The following is a 27,142-nucleotide window of genomic DNA, read 5'->3' on the forward strand; positions in this document are numbered from 1 at the left end:
CTGGCGTTAGCCAGCATATAGCGCCGTTGTATAACGGCAGAAAAAGAGTAAGCTCCTAGGAAAACCAGGATATAAATTGGATTGGAAAGGGTTAATATATTCATGTCACGATACTGAAATTGTATTCTAATGCAACAAATATGTCAACTTTCTTTTATTCTTTGTTTATTATAAAATCCAATAAAAATTATTGTAAAGATATATTACATTTTCAGTCAGAGGTTGTTGAGGCATCTTGAGGTAATAATGCCGGGACCCAAGAATTGTTTACAATATGATCTATGTGAGAGCAGACAATAGTTCCAAAATGGCAGATGATGGGGAAAACAAATATTGAGCATGTTGGTATTGATCATGCCCAGTCCTGTGTTACTTCGGAGTATAAGCTACTACTAGAGCTGTCTGCATGATTTGTCCATCGAATCATGCATGTTTATGACGTGTTAGATCTGTGTTTACAGGCATGTTTGTATTAAGATTCCATTGTTCTTCACACAGTGTGTCCAAAGCTGGACAGACATCTGTCTAGGATGACTTAGTGAATCCTGCATTGAGCAGGTGGTTGGACCCGATGACCCTGGGGGGTCCCTTCCAACTCTATGCTTCTATGATCTCTCTAGATATTGATCTTATTCTTTCCATTTTGCTAGATCAAGGAACCTTTCATTGATGAACTGGAAAGGAAAGTTGAGGAGATTGAGCTACTTAAGATAGACCTTCAGATGCTGGAGACAGAAAGAGTTCGCCTATCCCTAGTTGAAGAAAAGCTTCTTGATGTTTTACAGCTTCTTCAACAGCTACGGAATCTGGTAAGAGATTGTACATGTTAGGAGCTGTTAACATCTCTTTTTTTGCTTACGTTATGCAAGGAAACTTATGACACAATTGTTAAATGGAGGCTATGATGGGTGCCTAACAGTGGCATCCGTCACCCATAGACTAATATGGCATACATTTAACTGACACATTTTGAGCTTTTTTTCATGACGAATTTGCTAAACAATTGCCAAATGCCATATAACCTATAATTGTAAAATGCAATTGATAGGCATTCATTTCTGGGTTCAAAGATGGGTAACTAAAGTAATAAATGGAATGGCGAACTACATTACCCAGAAAGGTTATCAAAACTGGGGTTATTTAGTTTCGAAAATTATGGCTGAGGGGTAACCTAATAACTATGTTTAAATATATCAGGGGACAATACAGAGTTCTCTCCCATCATCTGTTTATACACAAGACTGTAACAGGGGGCGCCCTCTACATCTAGAGGAAAGAAGGTTTCTAACCCAACCAATAAGGGGGTTCTTTACTGTAAGAGCAGTCTCATTGTTTTTTTGCCGTCCTCTGGATCAACATTGGTGGGGTAATAGGCAGAACTGCTCAGCCATAGGCTATAATAATATAATAATAATAATAATGTTTATTTGTATAGCGCCAACTTATTCCGCAGCGCTTTCAGGCATGGATAAATGCAAAACAATACAACAATTGCAACAATTACAATGTGAGATACATTGGGTTAGACACAAATGGGTTGGGGGTGGTACAGGAGGTGCAGGGGTTGGGGAACACAGGCAATAGGAAATTTCCTGTGCAGATCATTTATTAGAAGGCAAACAGGGTGGGGCACCATAGGGAGGGGCGAGGGACTAGGTCAGGAGATTTGGTATGCTTCCCTGAAGAGGTGCGTTTTTAAGGCACGTCTGAAATTTCGTGCATCGGGAATTGTCCGGATGCCTTGGGGTAGAGCATTCCAGTGGATGGGTGCTGCTCTAGTGAAGTCCTGTAGGCGAGCATGAGAGGTTCGTATTACAGGGGTGTTTAGTCTGAGTGTGTTAGCCGATCGGAGTGAGCGCGCTGGGTGGTATACTGACAGTAGGGAGGCGATGTATGGTGGCGCAGCGCCATGCAGAGCTTTGTGAGTGAGGTAGAGGAGTTTAAATTTAGTTCTGCAGTGGATGGGCAGCCAATGGAGCGACTGGCATAATGCAGAGGCGTCTGAATAACGACTGGATAGAAAAATGAGTCTAGCTGCTGCATTTAGTATGGATTGGAGTGGAGCGAGTCTAGTGCGGGGGAGGCCAATGAGTAGCGAGTTGCAGTAGTCAAGCCGGGAGTGGATGATCGCAACCACGAGCGTCTTTAGCGTGTCCGTGGTTAGGAACGGTCGTATTTTAGCAATATTTCTTAGGTGCATGTGGCATGTTTGGGCCAGAGATTGGATATGGGGGGCAAAGGAGAGGTCAGAGTCCAGTGTGACCCCAAGGCATTGGGCATGCCGTCTGGGGGTTATGATGGTGCCAGACACTGGAATGGAGATGTTGAGGGGAGGTCGGTTAGAAGGTGGAAAGACAAGGAGGTCAGTCTTAGAGAGGTTTAGTTTGAGAAAAAGGGAGGACATAGTGTTAGAGACAGCGGACAGACAGTCAGTGATATTTTGGAGGAATGGTCCAGAGATCTCACGAGAGGAGGTGTATAGTTGGGTGTCATCAGCGTAGAGATGGTATTGGATAATGGTATCTGTTTAACAGATCCATCAACGCTACTGAAAATCTTATGGCGTATCTGTTAAATGGATTTCATACAGTAGCATCCATCACCCATAGGCTATTATGGTATCCATTTAATGGGATATGTTTTTTTTACAGTACTCCACTGGATGGAATAGCACAGACTACTCCACTTTTTCATACCTTTTTTTTTGCGGTATACTGACATACACCAGCTTGACAGAGACCAAAAAGGACATCCTTTTGTCCTCTGCCTAGTTAATGTAAGACTATGGATATGTGTAACGTGTATGTAGGGAGTTTTTGGTATACACGCTAAATGTAAAGAATAAATGCGATGGGCGCAATAAAATTCTGTCTCCTCACAACAACAACTTTTTAGATTAAAGCCAGCAAAGTGATTAACTGATTGCTGTTGGTCCAACTTCATCCCTAGTCTTACATTGAAATGAGAGGATGACCATATTATAATTGATAGGCTGTGCTTGTCAAAGCAGAGCCGATCTTTGTTAGCCGCTCCCCGCCAAAGAGGTTGTCAAGCAGAGGACTTCCTACATGACCTTTATGGGAAACATGGAAAGGGTTACTTCTATGTGACGACCTTTTTAATTGATAAGATTCCACTATTCACAAAATCATTACAAATATTTGTCTGTCTTTAGAATATTACTGTACCATTAAAACTCTAACAATATTTTAGAGCGCTACCATTTGAGGCATGATGCTGAAGTACTATAACTAGGCACGGCAGAACTTCTGAAGATGTGCAACATCACATTTCTCTATCAATACTAATAGAAATCATGATGAGTACAAGCAATTAGCTGTTCAGGCTGAAACTATTGTCAGAGGCTCCCTATAGTTCAGCCCTATATAAATTAATAATTAAATCAAAGGCTTAGTTTGTTCTTTACATACTTTTTAAAGTGAAATTATTGTAAGGTGTTATAGAGAGATTAAGGAATAGAGTCAATTCAAAATTTTAGAAATTGTTAATGTGTTTGATGGTACATTGCTATAAAAAATAAGACTAAAGCAAGTGACAGGTACCCTTTAACCACTTCATGACCACCCAATGTAAATTTACATTGGGCGCTCGTGAAGTGTGTATGGAGCGGGTTCGGGAGCCAAGTCCAATCCATACCCAAGGGTTATTGGCTGTTTCTAACTGCCAAGATCAGAGTTAACTAAATGTCTAGATGTCTAAGCAGTTATCCAGTGGGGATTCCCTTTCGTTGCCCCATTGGCACCCTCCGCAACACGGTCAAGGGGTGCTGAAAGCTACCAGTGATGACACACATAGATACCTATTATGATCTGCATGTGACATGGCTTGATAGCCAACTAGAGATGAGCGAACGTACTCGTCCGAGCTTGATACTCGTTCGAGTATTAGCGTGTTCGAGATGCTCGTTACTAGAGGCGAGTACCACGCGATGTTCGGGTTACTTTCACTTTCATCTCTGAGACGTTAGCGCACTTTTCTGGCCAATAGAAAGATAGGGAAGGCATTACAACTTCCCCCTGCGACGTTCAAGCCTTATACCAAGCCCCTGCAGTGAGTGGCTGGCGAGATCAGGTGTCACCAGAGTATAAAAATCGGCCCCTCCCGCGGCTCGCCACAGATGCATTCTGACATAGTTCAGGGAAAGTGCTGTTTTGCTGGAGTTGCTATAGGGAGAGTGGTAGGAGTTATTTTAGGCTTCAAGAACCCCAACGGTCCTTCTTAGGGCCACATCTGACCGTGTGCAGCACTGTTGAGACTGCTTTTTGCAGTGTTGCACATTTTTTTTTTTTTGTATATCGGCCGTGCAGAGCATTGCGTCCTCAGTCTGCAGTAATTTTACATAGTATAGGGCCAGTAGTGCTGAGGCAGGGACAGTGAAAAAGGTGAAAGACATATACTGTCTATATAGGCAGTGGGCTTTTCCAAAAAAATTTGGGAAAAAACATTCTATTTGGGCTGCCTGTGACCGTCCTGAGTGTACTGCGTCTCTGCTGGGGGTAGTAGTCCTAATTAATACGCAGCCAGCTAAGTGTTACAGCAGGCTTGCGCAAAATTCTTTCCTGGCTCTGCTGTGCGTTCCGTAAGCGAAGTCAGCCTCCAACCACAGGCCAATAAGCGGCACATTTAATTACAGCGTTCTGTTTCTGCACTACTGGTAATACACCATGCTGAGGGGTAGGGGTAGGCCTAGAGGACGTGGACGTGGGCGAGGACGCGGAGGCCCAAGTCAGGGTGTGGGCACAGGCCGAGCTCCTGATCCAGGTGTATCGCAGCCGACTGCTGCGGGATTAGGAGAGAGGCACGTTTCTGGCGTCCCCACATTCATCTCACAATTAATGGGTCCACGCGGTAGACCTTTATTAGAAAATGAGCAGTGTGAGCAGGTCCTGTCGTGGATGGCAGAAAGTGCATCCAGCAATCTATCGACCACCCAGAGTTCTGCGCCATCCACTGCTGCAACTCTGAATCCTCTGGCTGCTGCTCCTCCTTCCTCCCAGCCTCCTCACTCCATTACAATGACACATTCTGAGGAGCAGGCAGACTCCCAGGAACTGTTCTCGGGCCCCTGCCCAGAATGGGCAGCAATGGTTCCGAATCCTCTCCCACTGGAGGAGTTTGTCGTGACCGATGCCCAACCTTTGGAAAGTTCCCGGGGTCCGGGGGATGAGGCTGGGGACTTCCGGCAACTGTCTCAAGAGCTTTCAGTGGGTGAGGAGGACGATGACGATGAGACACAGTTGTCTATCACTCAGGTGGTAGTAATTGGAGTAAGTCCGAGGGAGGAGCGCACAGAGGATTCGGAGGAAGAGCAGCAGGACGATGAGGTGACTGACCCCACCTGGTTTGCTACGCCTACTCAGGACAGGTCTTCAGAGGGGGAGGCAAGTGCAGCAGCAGGGCAGGTTGGAAGAGGCAGTGCGGTGGCCAGGGGTAGAGGCAGGGCCAGACCGAATAATCCACCAACTGTTTCCCAAAGCGCCCCCTCGCGCTATGCCACCCTGCAGAGGCCGAGGTGCTCAAAGGTCTGGCAGTTTTTCACTGAGAGTGCAGATGACCGACGAACAGTGGTGTGCAACCTTTGTCGCGCCAAGATCAGCCGGGGAGCCACCACCACCAGCACGCGCAGACATATGATGGCCAAGCACCCCACAAGGTGGGACGAAGGCTGTTCAGCGCCTCCGGTTTGCACCGCTGCCTCTCCCCCTGTGCCCCAACCTGCCACTGAGATCCAACCCCCCTCTCAGGACACAGGCACTACCGTCTCCTGGCCTGCACCCACACCCTCACCTCCGCTGTCCTCGGCCCCATCCACGAATGTCTCTCAGCGCACCATCCAACCGTCGCTAGCGCAAGTGTTGGAGCGCAAGTACGCCGCCACGCACCCGCACGCTCAAGCGTTAAACATGCACATAGCCAAATTTATCAGCCTGGAGATGCTGCTGTATAGGGTTGTGTAAACGGAGGCTTTCAAAGGTATGATGGCGGCGGCGGCCCCGCGCTACTCAGTTCCCAGTCGCCACTACTTTTCCCGATGTGCCGTCCCAGCCCTGCACGACCACGTCTCCCGCAACATTGTACACGCCCTCACCAACGCGGTTACTGCCAAGGTCCACTTAACAACGGACACGTGAACAAGCACAGGCGGGCAGGGCCACTATATCTCCCTGACAGCACATTGGGTGAATTTAGTGGAGGCTGGGACAGAGTCAGAGCCTGGGACCGCTCACGTTCTACCCACCCCCAGAATTGCGGGCCCCAGCTCGGTGGTGGTATCTGCGGCGGTGTATGCTTCCTCCACTAAACCACACTCCTCCTCCTCCTACGCAACCTCTGTCTCGCAATCAAGATGTGTCAGCAGCACGTCGCCAGCAGTCGGTGTCGCGCGCCACGGCAGCACAGCGGTGGGCAAGCGTCAGCAGGCCGTGCTGAAACTACTCAGCTTAGGAGAGAAGAGGCACACGGCCCACGAACTGCTGCAGGGTCTGACAGAGCAGACCGACCGCTGGCTTGTGCCGCTGAGCCTCCAACCGGGCATGGTCGTGTGTGACAACGGCCGTAACCTGGTGGCGGCTCTGCAGCTCGGCAGCCTCTAGCACGTGCCATGCCTGCCCCACGTCTTTAAAGGGGTTGTCCCGCGGCAGCAAGTGGGTCTATACACTTCTGTATGGCCATATTAATGCACTTTGTACTGTACATTGTGCATTAATTATGAGCCATACAGAAGTTATAAGAAGTTTTTCACTTACCTGCTCCGTTGCTAGCGTCCTCGTTTCCATGGAGCCCGTCTAATTTTCGGCGTCTAATGGCCAAATTAGACGCGCTTGCGCAGTCCGGGTCTTCTTCTCTTCTCAATGGGGCCGCTCGTGCAGGATGCCGGCTCCGTGTAGCTCCGCCACGTCACGTGCCGATTCCAGCCAATCAGGAGGCTGAAATCGGCAATGGACCGCACAGAAGCCCTGCGGTCCACCGAGGGAGAAGATCCTGGCGGCCATCTTCAACCGGTAAGTAAGAAGTCACCGGAGCGCGGGAATTCAGGTAAGCGCTGTGCGGGTTTTTTTTTAAGTCCCTGCATCGGGGTTGTCTCGCGCCGAACAGGGGGGGGGGGGTTGAAAAAAAACGAAAAACGTTTCGGCGCGGGACAACCCCTTTAATTTGGTGGTTCAGAGCTTTCTGAAAAGCTACCCACGCTTGTCATACCTGCTCGGAAAGGTGCGCCGGCTCTGCGCACATTTCCGCAAGTCCCACACGGACGCTGCCACCCTGCGCACCCTGCAACATCGGTTTAATCTGCCAGTGCACTGACTGCTGTGCGGCGTGCCCACACGGTGGAACTCTACGCTCCACATGTTGGCCAGGCTCTATGAGCAGCGTAGAGCTATAGTGGAATACCAACTCCAACATGGGCGGCGCAGTGGGAGTCAGCCTCCTCAATTCTTTACAGAAGAGTGGGCCTGGTTGGCAGACATCTGCCAGGTCCTTGGAAACTTTGAGGAGTCTACCCAGATGGTGAGCGGTGATGCTGCAATCATTAGCGTCACCATTCCTCTGCTATGCCTCTTGAGAAGTTCCCTGCAAAGCATAAAGGCAGACGCTTTGCGCTCAGAAACGGAGGCGGGGGAAGACAGTATGTCGCTGGATAGTCAGAGCACCCTCCTGTCTATATCTCAGCGCGTTGAGGAGGAGGAGGAGGAGCATGAGGAGGATGAGGAGGAGGGGGAAGAGACAGCTTGGCCCACTGCTGAGGGTACCCAGGCTGCTTGCCTGTCATCCTTTCAGCGTGTATGGCCTGAGGAGGAGGAGGAGGAGGATCCTGAAAGTGATCTTCCTAGTGAGGACAGCCATGTGTTGCGTACAGGTACCCTGGCACACATGCCTGACTTCATGTTAGGATGCCTTTCTCGTGACCCACGCGTTACACGCATTCTGGCCACTACGGATTACTGGGTGTACACACTGCTCGACCCACGGTATAAGGAGAACCTTTCCACTCTCATACCCGAAGAGGAAAGGGGTTCGAGAGTGATGCTATACCACAGGACCCTGGCGGACAAACTGATGGTAAAATTCCCATCCGACAGCGCTAGTGGCCGAAGGCGCAGTTTCGAGGGCCAGGTAGCAGGGGAGGCGCGGAGATCAGGCAGCATGTACAGCACAGGCAGGGGAACACTCTCTAAGGCCTTTGACAGCTTTCTGGCTCCCCAGCAAGACTGTGTCACCGCTCCCCAGTCAAGGCTGAGTCGGCGGGAGCACTGTAAAAGGATGGTGAGGGAGTACGTAGTCGATCGCACGACCGTCCTCGGTGACGCCTCTGCTCCCTACAACTACTGGGTGTCGAAGCTGGACACATGGCCTGAACTCGCGCTGTATGCCCTGGAGGTGCTTGCTTGTCCTGCGGCTAGCGTCTTGTCAGAGAGGGTGTTTAGTGTGGCTGGGGGAATCATCACGGATAAGCGTACCCGCCTGTCAACCGACAGTGCCGACAGGCTTACACTCATCAAGATGAACAAAGCCTGGATTTCCCCAGACTTCTCTTCTCCACCAGCGGACAGCAGCGATACCTAAACAATACGTAGGCTGCACCCGCGGATGGAAGCATCGTTCTCTATCATCATCAAAAACGGGGACCTTTTAGCTTCATCAATCTGTGTATTCTATTCATCCTCCTTCTCCTGCTCCTCCTCCTGAAACCTCACGTAATCACGCCGAACGGGCAATTTTTCTTAGGCCCGCAAGACTCAGTCATATAATTTTTGTAAACAATTTTTATACGTTTCAATGCTCATTAAAGCGTTGAAACTTGCACCTGAACCAATTTTTATTTTAACTGGGCTGCCTCCAGGCCTAGTTACAAATTAAGCCACATTAACCAAAGCGATTAATGGGTTTCACCTGCCCTCTTGGTTGGGCATGGGCAATTTTTCTGAGGTACATTAGTACTGTTGGTACACCAATTTTTTTGGGCCCTCGCCTACAGTGTAATCCAATTAATTTTTTGCCCACCTGCATTAAAGCTGACGTTACATCAGCTGTGCTGGGCACTGCAATGGGATATATTTATGTACCGCCGGTGGCTTCCTGGGACCCACCCATGCTGTCGGTCCACATGGACTTCCCATTAGGGAGATGTACGTGCCTGTGTATACTTATAAAAAACTCGAGCCTGACTGGGGCATGCAGTTTGGGCCGAAGCCCACCTGTATTTAATCAGACGTTAGCTCTGCTGTCCAAGGCACTGCAATGGGATATATTTTTGTACCGCCAGTGGGTTCCAGGGAGCCACCCATGCTGTCGGTCCACATGGACCTCACATTAGGGAGTTGTACCTGCCTGTGTCTATGTATTAAAAACCCCGGTCTGACTGGGGCATGCAGTGTGGGCCGAAGCCCACCTGTATTTTATCTGACGTTACCTCAGCTGTGCAGGGCAAGGCAATGGGATATATTTATGTACCGCTGGTGGCTTCCTGGCACCCACCCATGCTGTCGGTCCACACGGAGTTGTAACTGCATGTGTCCACTTCTAAAGAACCCCAGTCTGACTGGGGCATGCTGTGTGGGCCGAAGCCCACCTGTATTTTATCTGACGTTACCTCAGCTGTGCAGGGCAATGCAATGGGATATATTTATGTACCGCCGGTGGGTTCCAGGGAGCCACCCATGCTGTGGGTCCACAGGGAGTTGTAACTGCATGTGTCTACTTCTAAAGAACCCCAGTCTGACTGGGGCATGCAGTGTGGGCCGAAGCCCACCTGCATTTAACATGACATTACATCAGCTGTGCTGGGCACTGCAATGGGATATATTTACGTACCGCCGGTGGGTTCCAGGGAGCCACCCATGCTGTGGGTGCACACGGAATTCCCATTGCGGAGTTGTACCTGCCTGTGACTATTTATAAAAAACCGCGGTCTGACTGGGGCATGCAGACACCTTGACAGAATGAATAGTGTGTGGCACATAGGTTCCCCATTGCTATGCCCACGTGTGCAGCTCCTGATGGCGGTGGCACAGGATTATATTTCTCATTGCTTCTGTACAGCATTGTGGGCTATCGCCCTGCCCCTTTTAAAGAGGGTCGCTGCCTAGCCATGCCAACCCTCTGCAGTGTGTGCCTGCGGTTCCTCCTCATGGCAGACGCACTTATAAATAGACATGAGGGTGGTGTGGCATGAGGGCAGCTGAAGGCTGCGCAGGGGCACTTTGGTGTGTGCTGTGGACACTGGGTCGTGCGGGGGGGGGGGGGGGGGGGGGTTGGGCAGCATGTAACCCAGGAGAAGTGGCAGCAGAGTGTCATGCAGGCAGTGATTGTGCTTTGTTGGAGGTAGTGTGGTGCTTAGCTAAGGTATGCATTGCTAATGAGGGCTTTTCAGAAGTAAAAATTGTTGGGGGGGGCACTCTTGCCGCTATTGTGGCTTAATAGTGGGACCTGGGAACTTGAGATGCAGCCCAACATGTAGCCCCTCGCCTGCCCTATCCGTTGCTGTGTCGTTCCCATCACTTTCTTGAATTGCCCAGATTTTCACAAATGGAAACCTTAGCGAGCATCGGCGATATACAAAAATGCTTGAGTCGCCGATTGACTTCAATGGGGTTCGTTATTCGAAACGAACCCTCGAGCATTGTGAAATTTTCGTCCCGAGTAACGAGCACCCGAGCATTTTGGTGCTCGCTCATCTCTATAGGCAAAATTTTTAACAGTAAGACTATTTAAAAATATTAAAAGTTAAAAAATAACTTTTCCTGTTGCCATAAAAAAACATATATTTGGTATTGTTTTGTACATAATAGCTTTAAATGCTAAAATATAACTATTTATCCCACACGGTATAGACCAAAAAAAAGGATGAAATGCCAGAGTTGCGATTTTGGTGTCTTGCCTCCCAAAAAATTTAAACAAAAAGTGATAAAAAAGACATATGTTTCCTATAATTGCACTAATAAAATCTACAACAAAGTACGCAAAAAACAAGCTCTCGCACAGCCTGATTGCTAAAAAAATTAGTATCAAAATACGGGGATGGAAAGCCATTTTTGTTTAAGAATTAAAAAAAAAAACTATATAAATTTGGTATCACCGTAATCGTACTGACCCATAGAGCACAGTTCATATTTCATTGCAACTGCACTGTGAATGCTGTAAACATATAACCCACATCCCAATTGGTGTAAATTGCATAATTTTTTAATTGTACCCACATTTTTTAAAGCTTTTCCGTACATTATATGGTATATTAAATTGTTGCATTAAAAAATAAATCTCGTCCTGTAAATAAAAAGTCCTCATAAGCCTATGAAATGGAAAAGTTAAAACAGTTTTTGGCTCTTGGAAGGCGTGGACGAAAAAAACTAAAAAATCTCTGGTCTTTAGGTTAAACATGCCAGATCAACTTTGCTTTAGGAAAGCTTGGCCTATGGGATACTTGGAAACTAGAACACTCACAATAGCCATTGTTGTGGTTTTAGAACAAGGTCCCATTCCTAGATCCTTTCCTATACAAGTTGGCATTTAAAGCGCCCTTTAACACAAGACTGCAGTTCTCCTAAACAGTCTGAAACTTGTAGATTAAAAATATTAACGCATATTGAAGAATGCATGCTATGGAAATACAGAATATGAAGCACTTCTCTATCAGGATTTGGACCTCTTCCATCAGCTCTCAGACTCTGTTGACCCCAGTTTGTCATTCATTAGCATTTTATAGATTTTCATAGTCACTCATCAAGAAAAATTCAAATATTCTGGCAATCTCCGACCTCCCTCCTCTGTGACTTTCTCAGTCATTCTTTATGAATATGTATGTGTGTGATTCTCTAGAAGCGCTGAGTCGGAAATAAATATTTTCCTTTTAAATACAAGTAATGACACGGAGAGAAGCTGGAGGATCCTAAGACAATGAAAAAACATTTACCGCTGGGACACGCTGTAAATACAGTATTATCTGTGTCATATCCATTCTCGAAGACGCTTCATGGAAATGAGATTTTAGTTAATGGGCACCACAAATTACACTATTTTAATATCTCTCTTTATATGCAGCAGACTTGTTAGCATTCACAAGAAATCAGCAATCCATTCTCTTCACTGCAAACACACTTAAGTAATATACAATGACATGCCAAAAGTCATCGGTTAGGAACCAATATCATGTAGGATCACCTCTAACCTGGTGAAGTGCAGCAAATCGACTTGGCATTGATTTTTCAAGTGGACTGAAGACATCTGGAGGTCTGATGAGAAATGCCATCTGGATAGCCACCCACAACTCCATGGTATTTGTGGGTGCAGAATCTCAGGGGCAAATGGACCTCTCCACCACATCCCGTAAATGATTGATTGGGCTCATGTCAGGCAACATACAGACCACACCCTTTGTAGGAACTGTCCAGAATGCTCCTTGAACCAATTCTGGACAACATGGGCATGTACATTTCTCTGCTGGAATATCAATCACATCACTGTGTAGGTATAGGAAGTCCACGAAGGGCCACAAATAGTCACTAATCAATGAAACGTAGCAGACACTGGTCAATTTCATGTTTAGGTGGCCCAGTGTACCCAAGCCATGCCATACCCAACAGCAGTATGGAAGCACCACTAGCCTGCGCAGTGCCTTGTTAACAACTAGGTCCCATGGCTTCATGGGGTCTGCACCACACACAGACACTCCCACCAGCTCAAAACAGTTGGTAGCATGACTCGTCGGAACACGTCACATGTTGCTAGTCCTCAAGGGTCCTGTTAGCAACCTCATGGGCCCAGGTGAAGTACTGTGTCCGGCGTTGTGGTGTTAACAGAGCATTATGGTGGGTCTTCTGCTCCCATATCCTATAGAAGCTGAAGAGTGCTGCATTGACCTTCAGTTTCTGCTGGATTCACTTGTCTGTTTGCACAGACAATTCTAACCAGACGCTGGTGGTCACGATAATTAACCACTTAAAGGAGATGTCCCGAGGCAGCAAGTGGGGTTATACACTTCTGTATGGCCATAATAATGCACTTTGTAATGTACATTGTGCATTAATTATGAGCCATACAGAAGTTATAAAAAGTTTTATACTTACCTGCTCCGTTGCTAGCGTCCTCGTCTCCATGGTGCCGACTAATTTTCGGCCTCCGATGGCCAAATTAGCCGCGCTTGCGCAGTCCGGGTCTTCTGTAGTCTTCTATGGAGCCGCTCGTGCCAGAGAGCGGCTCCGTGTAGCTCCGCCCCGTCACGTGCCGATTCCAGCCAATCAGGAGGCTGGAATCGGCAGTGGACCGCACAGAAGAGCTGCGGTCCACGAAGGCAGAGGATCCCGGCGGCCATCTTCAGCAGGTGAGTATGAAGACGCCGGACCGCCGGGATTCAGGTAAGCGCTGTGCGGGTGGTTTTTTTAACCCCTGCATCGGGGTTGTCTCGCGCCGAACGGGGGGGGGTTTAAAAAAAAAAAAACCCGTTTCGGCGCGGGACATCTCCTTTAAGGACATGGCCTATTTTGACCTTTAGGAACATGCCTTATTTTTGAAATCTGACATCTTTTACTTTATGTGGTAATAACTTTTGAATTATTTTACTTATCGACGCAATTCTGAGAATGTTTTTTCGTGGCACATTGTAGTTTATGCTACTGTTAAATTTTCATAAATAAATTTAATCTTTATGAATTAAAAAAAAAATCTAAATTTACTGGAAAAATTTGCAATTCTTAAACCTTGAGTTTTTCTCCTTGCAAGGCCAAGCTGACATGAGTGGGTCAAATTCTGCATGCAGATTTCAGCAGCGGAAGAAATGCCATACATTGGGGAAAGTAATTGCGAATGATCGCGGATGTGAGGATTTTTCCGCGCGGATGTACGCATATGCACAGCGTATCATCCATGCGGAATAAAGATCGCAGATAGGTAAAGAACACCAGAAACTAGTAGAACATCCCTCAGGCGATTTCTCTCTCCTCCTCTCTCTCGCCTTTTTTCTCTTTCCTATTTTCTCCTTCTTATTTTCTCTCTTCTCTCATTCCTTTCTCTTCTTTCTCTCTCCTCTCTTCCCTCTCCTCTTCTTCTCTTTCTCTCCTTTTCTCCCTTTCTTTCTCTCTCTTGTCTCTCTCTCTCTGCTAATTAAGTGAAGCCGACAGGACACACACTTCCACTGATTTCAATGAAGGCCGTCCAGGTGGAATCCGCATTAAAATGCAGCATTCTGCGATTTTATTACCACTCACGGAATATGCAATTAATACCCACAAGTGTGAATGCAAATTCGAAAATACATGCCTTTCAATGCCCACATTTTATCACGGATGGTAATCGCAGAATCCGCAATTCAAATGTGTTCCTGTGAGCCTGGCCTAAGACAGATTAGTCAAACACCAGAAAATAGTTCAACATTAATATTTCCCATAGGCCTACTTTATATTGCAATCATTTTTTACATGTTTTTTTTTTTTAAGGACTCCACAAAGTATATAAAAATTTAGCAGTAATTTTTCATATTTCCTAGAAGCCTGTATATCAGAAACCCCTGTAAATGACCCATTTTAAAAACTGCACCGTCAACCTTGAGGAAGGTTATTAACCCTTTCGATGTTTCATGAGATTATAGAAAAGTTCATTAGAAATTAGCGCAGTTCCATTTTTTTTTTGCAGATTTTCAATGTAAAACCATATTTCTATAACAGCAGGAGCTATCAGAGAAACAAAACTCAGAATTTATTACCCTGATTCTGCAGTATTTAGAAGTGCCCCGTATGCAGACTGCTGTTTGGGCACATGGTGGGGCTCAGAAAGGAAGGAGTACTATTTGGCTTTTGGTCTGCAGATTTTGCTGGAATGATTTTCAGACGCCATGTTGTGTTTGCAGCCTCTGAGATATCAGTACATTTGAAACCCCTCAAGAACTGACCCTGTTTTGGAAACTAGCCCACTTATGGAGGAGCGCAGTAAGCGTTTTAACCCCACAAGTGTCTTGTGAATTTTTTTAGCATTTTGACTTAAAAATGTAAACTTTAAATTTTCCCATTAATATGTAGGTTTAGCCCCAGATTTTTAAATTTTTTTTGTGAGGGGCAGTAGGAGAAAAAGCATACCACAATGTGTTACCCAATTTCTTCTGTGCATGGAAATGCCCTATATGTGAATATAAACTGCTGTTTGGGCACATGGCAGGCCTCAGAACGGAAGGAGCGGCATGTGGTTTTATGTGCAAGCTGTGCAGAGTACATCTGGGGAAATCATATAACGATGGTTCAACGCAATAATACAATTAAAATTCCTGGGACGTGTGGTATATTTTGAAGCAATTTTTCATTCACAGGTCGGGTTGTGTGAGGCACGTTTCCCTTGTTTGTTTGCACACTCTGCACCTTTTTTGGGGTTATTTCCTTCTTATCAGTGGAGGGGATTTCACTAGGAAAGAAGGTGATGACCTTCTCCTGCTACTACACGCGTGGCCTCGTTTCTAGAAGTACTGGGCTCCCCCATTTCCTGGTCCACAAATATTAGGGCCTTGATGACCTCCTCCAGGAATTCAAGGAAGGTGCCCCTCTGGCCTGCACATCAATATAACATGTAGGCATTATACAGAGCCACCTATGTAATGTGAACGACCAGTTCTTTATACCACATCCCTGTTTTCTGCATGGAATTGTATGGCCCGAGTACTTGATCAGACAGGTCAACCCCTCCCATTTAACTATTATAATCAAGGATGCAGTCTGGCTTGGGGGTCTTTATACTGGTACCTCGTACTGGGCAGGGGGTACTGCTATGGCCATGTATTGTGCTCCAAATATAGACATCCCTCTTGTGACACAATACGTTGTTGCTGCATAGTGCCCAGCTCTCACCCCTTCTGAAAATTTGCCCAAGCAGTGACTTATGGGGGCTTTTCTGATTTTTTTTCTAACAGTGTCCACACTTGAAATAATCACTGTCCACACTTCAGCTGGGCAAATCAACCTCATCCACTACACAAATACTTTGCACATTTCCACATACGTTCATCTGAAGCCGCCCTTAGATAGTGCTAGTAGGTTTTTATTACAATAGCTACCTGTTTATATCAGACACAATCAAAACTATTGTGATATTATTCTAAATCGTGAACGTCAGTGCTCAAAAGATAAAATGCAGAATGCAGAACTACCACTCTTCATAATAGCCCTGTTACCATTTGTTTTGAACGCATATGTTTTTATAAAACCATTGTAAATTTTTCGTCATGTTCGTCAGTTATCCAAATTTTAGATTTTCTTAAACTAAAATTATGTCTCTATATAATGCACATTTTTAAATAAAAATTGGAAACCTTTTAGTTTGCTTCTGTGCTGTTTGGTTTCTGTTTTGTTAACAAAACAAATAGCGCTGCAGACTTTCCTATTTGTTCCTTAATAGAGATGAGCGAGCACCAAAATGCTCGGGTGCTCGTTACTCGAGTCGAACTTTCAGTGATGCTCGAGAGTTCATTTCGAGTAACGAACCCCATTGAAGTCAGTGGGTCCCAGATTGGTCCCTGCGCTGAGCCAATGAGAGGCAGCAGTCACTCACCCATTCATGAATTCATGAATGGGTGTGTGAGTGAGATCTGCCTCTGATTGGTCAGGCTGTGACCAATTAGAGGCAGCTCATTCAGCAGGCGGGGATTTTAAATGCCCGGCTGTTGAATATTACTCACAGCTGTTCAGAGCAGTTCAGGAGGACTGCCGCCGGCCGCGCTGAACTCCGTCTGCCGGGACCAGGTGAGTATATATATATTTTTTATTTTTACACATTTCTGGATGAATTGCAGGGAAGGGCTTATATATTTAAGCCCTTCCCGACAATTCATCCCGCGATCGCCGGCAGACCATTGCTTTCAATGGAGCCGGCTGTATTGCCGGCTCCATTGAATTCAATGGTCAGTGCTCGTTTAATCGAGACGAGTACCGCGTGGTGCTCGTCTCGAGTAACGAGCATCTCAAGCACCCTAATACTCGAACGAGCATCAAGCTCGGACGAGTATGCTCGCTCATCTCTATTCCTTAACTAAACAGAAGCGAAACGTAACTGAAATAAACTGAAAGTGTTCCATTTGCTTTACATTTTTAAAAACCCTTTGGTGGTTCAAATGATAGTGTTTAATTTTGTTTTAATTCCTTTTCTGCGCCAAAAATGGAATGGAGAGGCGGAAAGCCTGAATGTAGGTTAAACGCTAGTGTGAAAGACCATAGCTGTATGAGAAGATGCCCTGTCTTTTTGGAAAATGCTTTCTCTATCATTAATTTGAAACTTCAGGACGGAGGGCCAAAATCCAGCCAAATTTTTTGGTATTGTTGATAGTATTCACTATGAAGTCAAGACTGCCAACGCCTTTACTGTAGTTGACAAGTATCCCCACACCATTACAAAAGCTGGCCGAGTTAGGCAGTATGAGTGAAAGACTTCTTCAGAAGTTTGAATCACTCGTTTGAGGTCATCCATCACCAACAGAGATCAAACCTCAATTCGTCACTTCATATATTTGAATTCCATTGACGAGGCACCCAGTTTTGGTGCTTTTTAGCTCATCGCAGATGTTATTTTTTTTTACAGGCACATAGTAAGGCCTCATGTCCACGGGGAAAATCAGGCCCGCTACGGATTCTCCATGGAGAATCTGCAGCGGGTCCCTCCTGCCCCGCGGACGTGAGCGCTTAAAATAAGAATAAATCAGAATAAACTTACCTCTCGCACGCTCCGGATACTTCCTTCGATGTGGCGTCATCTTCTCTGCGTCGCGGCCGGATCTTCTTTCTTCGGCCCGGTGGATGCGCAGGATGACGTCAGTGACGTGCCCCGCGCATGCGCCGTCCCAAAGCAAAATGATCCGGCCGTGACTGAGAGAAGATGACGCGGCGGCGAAGAGAAGAAACGGAGCGGGTGAGTAAAATCTGATTTTTGTCTCCCGCGGATCCGGACGGCTTCCATAGGCTTCAATAGAAGCCCGCGGGAGACCCGCACGAAAATGGAGCATGTCCAGATTTTTTCATGCTCCATTTTTTTTAAAATCACTTTTATTGACCATCCGCGGGTATTTATCTACCCGCGGGTGGTCAATGCATCCCTATGGGGTGCGGATCCGCGTGCAGGAGAAGAGTTAAAATCTGCTGCGGATTTTAATTCTTCTTTTGCCCGTGGACATGAGCCCTAAGTGGTTTTTCCTTTGCTTTGTAGAAACAAAAAGCTATTCTGCATACAGCTCTATTGCATGTTATGTTACTTATATTCTTCCCAGTAATGGAATTCCACTCCATTGAAATTGCAGTAACTGTTGCTCACTGATTCTTCTTGACAAGTATGTGCAACAGATCTTCTGTCTTGGGCAGAAATCTTTGATGGACGGCCTCCTTTCTTCTCAACAGTGGTTGAGTCGTTTTTTTGTATATTTTGAAATTATACCTTGAATTGTTGAGCAAAATGTAACCAATGTTGAGATTTTCCCTTTTTCTGCTATTTTATTATTGCTTCCCTCAGTTGGTCATGTTCTGGTTTGCCAAACAGCATTTTTATACTTTTTTTTTTAAAGTTTGAGTCTGTACATGATGATGTCTGGGCTGCCATTAATCAAGAATTTAACAAATCAGCAAGAAGTTCTACTGTATAATATAGAAGCGGTAGTTCATTTAGTTCCAGTTGAAAATGTGTTGCAAATACAAAGAGAAACAACAGTATGGAGTAATGCATGCAGCGCTCGTTATATTGTGCATATGCCATTGTGTAATACTCCCATAAATCACACTTGTTATTTCCATTCTGCTTGCTGCTCTGCGTTCTTCAGTGATTGATTGTCACAGGTCACTCATTTTACTTTTATCCTAGGAAATACCTCATGACAAACTGGGAAGAGTTTTACTGAACACCCTGGAGAGATGTAGAGAGCCGCAGCACGGTATGAAAATACAAATATTTGTATGGATGATCTATTCCAGACTAAGGGCTCCTGCACACAAGCGTAGGCGTTTTAATGTTCTCAAGAGCATATCATGATTGCTGCAATCGCCTGCTTTCGTATATGTGTACTTGCGCACTTTACTGTACTTTTTTGTGCTGCCTGGCTCATTCACATCGGTGCTTTTGAACCGACTTGGCAGCTTAATTAGTCTTAGGTATTAGCAATTAACACCGCAAAATTGTGCAGTTACACGTGCAATTTTGTGCAGAATCGGATCCGTGTTGGCGCACCCACATAAGACTCTAAGGGCTTCTTTAGATGACCATGTTTGCACAGATACTTGCGCACACAAAATCTATACGCACTAAAAACAGAGAAAAGAACCCATTGATTTCAATGAGGTCACTCGCAAGCACGGGAGAAAGTAGGACTTGCTCTATTTTCCTTAATTTTGTGCAGAAAAACTCCCATAGAAGTCTATGACAGGTGCGAAAATATGCAAGGGGAAGGGATAGAAACTGTGCAAAATGCAGGCAAAAGAACTCATCTGGAGCTCATCTGTAAAGGATGTGTCACGCGTGCTTGTGAACTGTCCTTGCGTGCACAAAAAGTACAGTACTATGCTCAGATATGCACACAATACGTAGATTATGTTCCTCTTGATACCTTGTTCATGCGCAAATACACTGTGCTGCAGCCGGCATTTCTGCATATAGGCTCATGTGAAGCCACCCTTAGGGCCTTTAGTGACAACCTGATTATCGGGCATGAACGTTCATTTGCCCAATTCTCGGGCCCTGTGATGAAAGGGACAATGGTCAGCTGGTGAATGAAGGAAAGCTTATTCATGCATATGCTGATTATTGCTTTTTAGTAAGCATAAAGCTGCTTGCTGGTTGGCTGTACATTGGTTGTCCCCGTTCCAGTTATTTTCAACCTGTATAAAATAATTGCAAACAAGCAATAATCAACATGTCATGTTGATTGGGGTTTGTTGCATTGGGTCAAAAATTGGCCTGCGTTAAAGGGACACTTAGGACTCTTTCAAATGACCGTATGCATTTTATGGTCACCTGTTTAGCCGCATATTTTCTGCTGTTCACACGGGCGGCTGCTGTGTATCGGCAAAAAAATAAGCTGCAGCGTGGAAATCCCTCGGTTGGCAGAAAGCCTTGGAATGACTGCTAATGCTTAAATAGCAGCATCTGTCTTCTTTTACCAGAGTTGGATGCACCTAAACTCCCCCCCTCTTCTCTTTCTTTTCAGCTTCTCGGCAAAAGGTATATAAAAAAATCGTCGACCAAAAAGCGATCGCCAATGTGCTATTTTTTCCGGCGCAATATTTTCACACGGCCAAAAATAGTTTATCTGAATGAATACATTGGAATCCAATGCTTCAGTTGGTCTCGATTTTTGCCCGATTTTTGGACACAGCTGAACAGCTGTGCATATACGGTCGTGTGACTAAGGCGTAAGGCTGCTCTCACACCTGCGTTAGGGTCACTTCAGGTTTCCATCTCTCTGCTCCATTTTTGGAGGGGAAAAACTGATGTGAAGCTGAAATAAACTGATCAGTTTTTACAAAAAAAACCTGAATGCTTTCAGTTTGCTTCAGTTCTTTTAATCCCCTTTTTGCATCTGTATTTAGGCTCCATTTGGCCTTTCCGTTTCTCTGTTTTGTTTTTGGAACAGAGAAACTGAAGATAAACTAAATGTAAACTGATCCGTTTTTCTCTTTGAAATCATTGATAGGAAAAAAAAACAAGAAATGTTTCCCTTTGACTCCGATCTACTCCCACTTTTTTCAGGACCAAAAAAACACAGTTTACAACGTTATTGGTCCTGTAAAAAAATGGATTCAAACGGAAACATTTCCATTCTTCTATATTGATTTCAATAGGAAAAAACAGATCTGTTAAATCTAGTTTAATTTCGCTTTCTCTGTTCCAAAAACCGAAGGCCCTAATGGAGCCAAAATGCACATGTGAAAAGGGGCATCTCTCCTCTTGCCCCACGTCACAGAGCTCTCATCAGCCAAATCAGAAACCTACTGCACACTGATGAGGGACAAACGCCCCGAAACAGCTGTCTGTGTATGGAGTCTGGCTTAATTTTCTATTCAAAATCATTGTTTTACAGACTTCTTAAAAAGTCGTACATTGATTTGCAGGAATGCTGCCATCCAATAGGTGGCATTGCAGAGGTATTGTTCCATCTCCCTTATTTGCAGGGGGTTGAGCTTTCCTTTATCTATAAACCGTCATGTATTGTACAACCATGTAGTTACTTATACGATTTGTTAGATGAGAGGACTGAGCATCCTGCTTATTTTAAAGCTTGAAGGGAAGCAATGTCAAAGTCACTTTCAATAATGGCCACATCAGCCTTATAGTTGTCATCAAAGGGCCGATTGTAATTGTATACCAAGGGCTTGTTCACATGAACATATTTGCACAGCTCCATTTCAATGAGTATGTCTACGCTGTATTTTGCGTGCGCGAATATGCAGTGTATTTTGCATACAAAAAAACATGCCATAGCAGCTGAAAAACACGGGCATGGGCAATTTTTGGTCGCGCAAATAACGGAGCATATTTGCATGATGCAAATGTGCTAACGAGCTTGTGAGTGAGCCCAAATAGTGACCCCCCATAGTGGCGGCAGTAATAATAATGACCCCCATAGTGCTCCCAGTTTTAATAGTGACCCTCATAATGGCTGCAATAGTAATAGTGATGCCCATAGTGGTCCCAGTAGTAATACTGACCCCAGTAGTAATAGTGATCCCCATAGTGGTTCCAGTAGTAATAGTGGTCCGAATAGTAATAGTCATCCACATAGTGGTCCCAGTATAGTGATCCACATAGGGGCCCCAGTAGTAATACTGATCCCCATAGTGGTTGCAGTAGTAATACTACACCTAATAGTCATCCCCATAGTGGTCCCAGTATTAATAGTGATCCCCGTAGTTGTTCCAGTAGTAATAGTGGTCCTTATAGTGATCCCCATAGTGGACCTAGAAGTAATAGTGATCCCCAGTAGTAACAGTTCCTCCTATACTGGCCCCAGTAGTAACAGTGAACCCCATAATCATCCCAGTGATGCTGCCCAGCCAGAGTTCAATAGACAACCACCATATTGGCCTCGGGCCAGGCAGCATTCCTGCAGGCTTTATATTTACGCCACTTGCAGTTTCGGTCCGGTCACAGCAGCCGCTGATAAGGCCGGGCTCAATTGCGAATGGGCCGTTGGTCGGACGACTTCCATTGACTTCAATGGAAGCCGTCATGCGGGAACTGCAGGAAAATGAAGCAGACTGCAATTTTTCATCCACAAGCAGAAACCACAATTAGTTTCCACTCTTGTCCATGAAGAATCATTTTTTTCATAGCATGCTATGGAGGGTTATTGCTGCCGAACCCATAATTGCAAGTGCAGCTCTGATTGAAATCAATGGGAGCTGTGATTGTAATTGTAGGGGCAGCTCCAATTAATTGCACAGGTAATTACGAGTCACTACACAGAGGTGTTACCAGTAGTGGTAAGATGGGACATACTGTGTTCTTGAGTAGCCATGACCATCCCGTCACCATTTTCTGTATTTTCTCTTGTTACTTCAGAGGCTGAATTATTCTCAGCAAGCAGTGATTGTATCTCAGAGTCAACATAATTGTACAAGAATATTTATTAGTTAGAATGCAGATGCTATATAACCACTTCATTCCTTTATTTCATTAGGAAAGGAACATATATTTGATGTCTTGGATACTTTATACCATGAACTATCTGTCTGTGAATTACTTCATCACCAACACAATGAAGAAGACAGCGGGCAGTCACGGACAAGTTCCTTAGTCATATCTTGTTGAACAACAGCACCATCTATGGGTCATCCATGACACTGCATCTCAGATAAAGGCGTCACTAACTGAACGCACTAAGAAACTGCATTTTATCAAGCCAATTGGATTGGTTGACAAGGAGAAATCAACAGTAATCCATCTCCCTCCTGCTGCATTCCACTATATGAATCACACAGTATAAAGTAGTCGGGTAACAGCCAAAGAAATGAGCGCATGAAACATTTTCATTGGTTGACGCAGATAAAAATTCTTTATTCTGCCATACCTGCAGTTACTCCATGTGCTTGAAAAGAGTTCATCAATCAGCACTGCCAATGACTGTCATATAGGGAAGAGTGACAGTAAATTGGAATATATTCCAAAATTAAAATGAAAATACAGCAATAAAAATGATGGATTTTACCGGACGGGGAGCTCCCGACTGTAATATCACAGAGCTGACAGCACAGCTAATAAACCTATGGTTCAACATGTATGGCTAACGGTGGTGATGATGTATGAAGTATGACCAAAAGATCAATAAATCTGACAAATTGCTCTGTAAGGGACAAAGCTGATGGAGCAATGAAATGATAACCTTATATATCACTATGTGCTAACAAACTGCATTTGTTTCTCCTGTGTGAATTATTTCATAGTATGCTTACTAATGCGTAGAACTGTATCTTATGAAATGGTAGATTCTGTAAATTATCATTTACAAAACCCTATTAGGGAATTCTAAGTCAACAGAAGTTGGTCCCCTGTTTAGGCCCGTGTAGAGCTTCTCACTGGCACATCCATTAATTGCATTGATTGTAATACTTCATTTTTCCTGCGGAGGTGCCGCAGGAAAATTGAACACTTGCTACCGAGTTTCTTTACATACTATAAGTAATCTCTGAGGCTTCCAGCATTGGGATACCCTCTAATAATCTAATTATAGGGGGGCCTTTCTAGCACAAATGGGATTGTCCAAAGTGGTCAACTTTTTTAAAAGAGGACTACCAGAATTTTTATGTAGAAGGAGGTTATAGATGAGCGAGTATACTCGCTAAAGGCAATTGCTCGAGCGAGCATTGCCTTTAGCTAGTATCTCCCCTGCTCGAGACTGCAGGTTCGGGTGCCGGCGCGGGGGAGCGGTGAGTAGCGGCTGTCAGCAGGAGGGATCGGGGAGGAGAGAGGGAGAGAGAGATCTCCCCTCCGTTCCGCCCCGCTCTCCCCCGCAGCTCCCTGCCTGCCGCCGGCACCCGAACCTGCAGTCTCGAGCGGGGGAGATACTCGTTAAAGGCAATGCTCGCTCGAGCAATTGCCTTTAGCGAGTATACTCGCTCATCTATAAAGGAGGTACTTTGATGTGGATAAAAAAGTCCCAAAGCCTACTGCTTCTTTAGGGTAGAGACACATAAGCGTTGACGCAAATATGCTCCCTGCAGAGCAGCGTATTTGCACATGAATGAAGTTTGTTGCGCACATGTCTGCGCATATTAGTATAATTTTTGCGTGCACACGCATGTGGGACACACCATTTCCATGGAATTGAATGGCCATTAAAGCCTAATAGGGTCCAGCTATCTTTATTTGCTGCATTTTGTACAGTGTTTTGCCCTTCCCCTTGTGTATTTGCGCACTTGCCATAGACTTCAAGGCAGTTTTGCTGTGCAAAATGCAGAAAGATAGAGCAGGATCTATTTTTTGCGCATGCATGCACAAAATGCACTTATGAGAATAAACTGAATCAATGGCTTCTATTCTCGGTGTCTAGTGTGCACAGATTTTGCGTGCGAAAAACCGTGTGCAAACACGGCTGGGTGATGCCACCCTTACATTTAGGTCCAAGACAGCACTTCTTGTTCCATGGTCTGTGAGTTCAGCCTCATCATAGTAGTGCATCATATGGATGCAAATCACCATATACACACATCCGTCACGTATCATGGATGTGCACATTGATGTAGATGTAGAACGTCTTCTCTTTTAGGGCTTGAACAGATGAGCGCATGTGCAAATTCACTTGCCGCTACAGAGCATATTTGCGCATGAACAGGTCAAATTTTTTTTCCTACCGTTTAAATTTTGCACTATTGCACCCGGTGAAATAAACAAAACAGGAAGATAGGTCCTGCTTTATCTTTTCTCGCATGTAGTAATATCTGGCGTGAGAATCAGGCTGTAAGAACTAAACCACTGAAATCAATGGTTTTATTTCATCACATTTTGCTGGCGGGATTTTCACGGTCATGTCTTTAAGCCCTTAAGTAAAACTTTAGCTAAACACTCCAACAACTTTGCCAAGGTAGAGCAGATAATCTGAGCAAAGTGGTGATATGTAGAAATGTATTTACATCTGCCAGATGATTAGATTACAGTTTGTATGTAGATTAGATTTCATAGAACTTGGTATTTTAATAAAAAAAAGGTTAATAAAGAATGTTTTTCCTTTTCAATCTCTTCCACCCCGAAGGTATTGCAATAAAAGTGCTTATTAGCTTTCTTTTTATGAAATGTGTCTTAAAAATATTTGAGCGGCTTGAAGCTTGACACTTATTATCTTATTCTCTTCCATCCAGATCTATTTTTACAAACGTTTCCAACTGTGCAAGTAAATAAAATATGCATATTTTCCAGTTGAATGAATAATGTCTGTCGTATTCAGTAGATTATCTTGGGTTTAGTTTTGGACAATTCAGCTAGTCGCCATTATATGAAGTATACATTATTTTATGACAAACTATTTTGACCCAAATAATACAATTTACCATAAAAGATCTTTCTCTGCTAGAGTGATCGGTATTTTTGTTTGTTAGGTCCAGTTCACATCACGTTATGTCCATCCATCTGAAGTGTCCTGCTAATGTGACTCCAGATTCTGGAGTTCTTCTATACAGTGGAGGTTAATGGCAACAGCAATAAACAGGCACATTTGGATGGAAAAAAAACAGAATATTTTTTTTTATCGTCCCGTAATCTGGGGTCCAGTAATGTCAACCTCCTCATATGGTTTCACCTCATTTGAATGTAAAGAACAGCTTGGGAGAAAATAGTTATAAAGTATAGGAAAAAGTAAATTTGTCATGATCAGAAGTCATATGGCCATAGAAGTCCATGGGTGTTATGGAAAGTGTAGTTAGCACAGCTCTTTCTGTAACTCTGAAGTTACAGAAACAGTTTAGCTTTTTGTGCTACGATATTTCCGTAATTTCCATTTACTTCTATGTTACAGTACCAACATATCCCAGCAGGGCTTGTCTGTTTCTTAAAGGGGTTGTCCCGCGCCGAAACGGTTTTTTTTTTTTTTTTTCAATAGCCCCCCCCGTTCGGCGCGAGACAAACCCGATGCAGGGGTTAAAAAAGAAAACCGGATAGTGCTTACCTGAATCCCCGCGCTCCGGTGACTTCTTACTTACCTGGTGAAGATGGCCGCCGGGATCTTCACCCTCGGTGGACCGCAGGTCTTCTGTGCGGTCCATTGCCGATTCCAGCCTCCTGATTGGCTGGAATCGGCACGTGACGGGGCGGAGCTACGAGGAGCCGCTCTCCGGCACGAGCGGCCCCATTCAGAAAAGAAGAAGACTGGACTGCGCAAGCGCGTCTAATCCGGCGATTAGACGCTGAAAATTAGACGGCACCATGGAAACGAGGACGCTAGCAACGGAACAGGTAAGTGAATAACTTCTGTATGGCTCATAATTAATGCACAATGTACATTACAAAGTGCATTAATATGGCCATACAGAAGTGTATACCCCCACTTGCTTTCGCGGGACAACCCCTTTAAATCAAGACCACTCCAGGCCACCTTGTACTGGGGTGGTGGGGGCCAGAATGGGAGACAGCTGTGGGTCCTGTGGATATGCCATAAAAGTGATGGGAATTCTCCTTTAAGACCATTCATGTCAGTCAGTCCTTGTCCCCTGTCTGAGACACACACACATCCTAATTTCTTAGGAAGCTAAATAACCATCGGTATGCTTTTGGAGAATGGAAAAAAAAAACAATCCAGAAAAAAACACACAAAAAGTTAGAGAACATATAAATTTCATGAAGGAGCCAGTGGAAACAGCCGATTGTTCGTCCGCGAATTGTTAAGAGTGCATTAAATTCCACTATGCTTCAGGTCCTATTCTAATAAGGGAGATGAAACAATACCTCCACAGTGCCACCTATTCGAAGGCAGGAATACTTAAATTCAATGTTACACCCTTTATGCAAGCCTTGTAACAATGACCAGGAATTGAAAGCAAAGTCAGAGTCCATGTACAGATAGCTCTTTCAGGATTTTTGCACTTCATCAGTGTACAGTAGGATTCTGGCTTTGCTAGAAAGAGGCCTTTGCTTTTACACTCCTCTGGGTAATATGCAAATAAGACAAATGAAACAATATCTCCACAGTGCC

At 44.9% G+C, this 27,142-nt stretch overlaps 1 protein-coding gene across 1 annotated transcript in view; it reads left to right on the forward strand.

Moving 5' to 3' along the window:
- The window catches only part of EFCC1 (EF-hand and coiled-coil domain containing 1), a 104,449-nt gene extending 79,110 nt beyond the window's left edge, over nt 1-25,339 (forward strand). Inside the window, exons 6-8 of the mRNA XM_066596457.1 lie at nt 651-809; nt 18,832-18,901; nt 22,643-25,339. Of these exons, the coding sequence (XP_066452554.1) occupies nt 651-809; nt 18,832-18,901; nt 22,643-22,773 (360 nt within the window). The 3' untranslated portion in view covers nt 22,774-25,339. The remainder of the gene's footprint in view (nt 1-650; nt 810-18,831; nt 18,902-22,642) is intronic.
- Nucleotides 25,340-27,142: the final 1,803 nt, after the last annotated feature.

Source organism: Eleutherodactylus coqui, chromosome 3 (assembly GCF_035609145.1).
Source record: "Eleutherodactylus coqui strain aEleCoq1 chromosome 3, aEleCoq1.hap1, whole genome shotgun sequence".
NCBI lineage: Eukaryota > Metazoa > Chordata > Amphibia > Anura > Eleutherodactylidae > Eleutherodactylus > Eleutherodactylus coqui.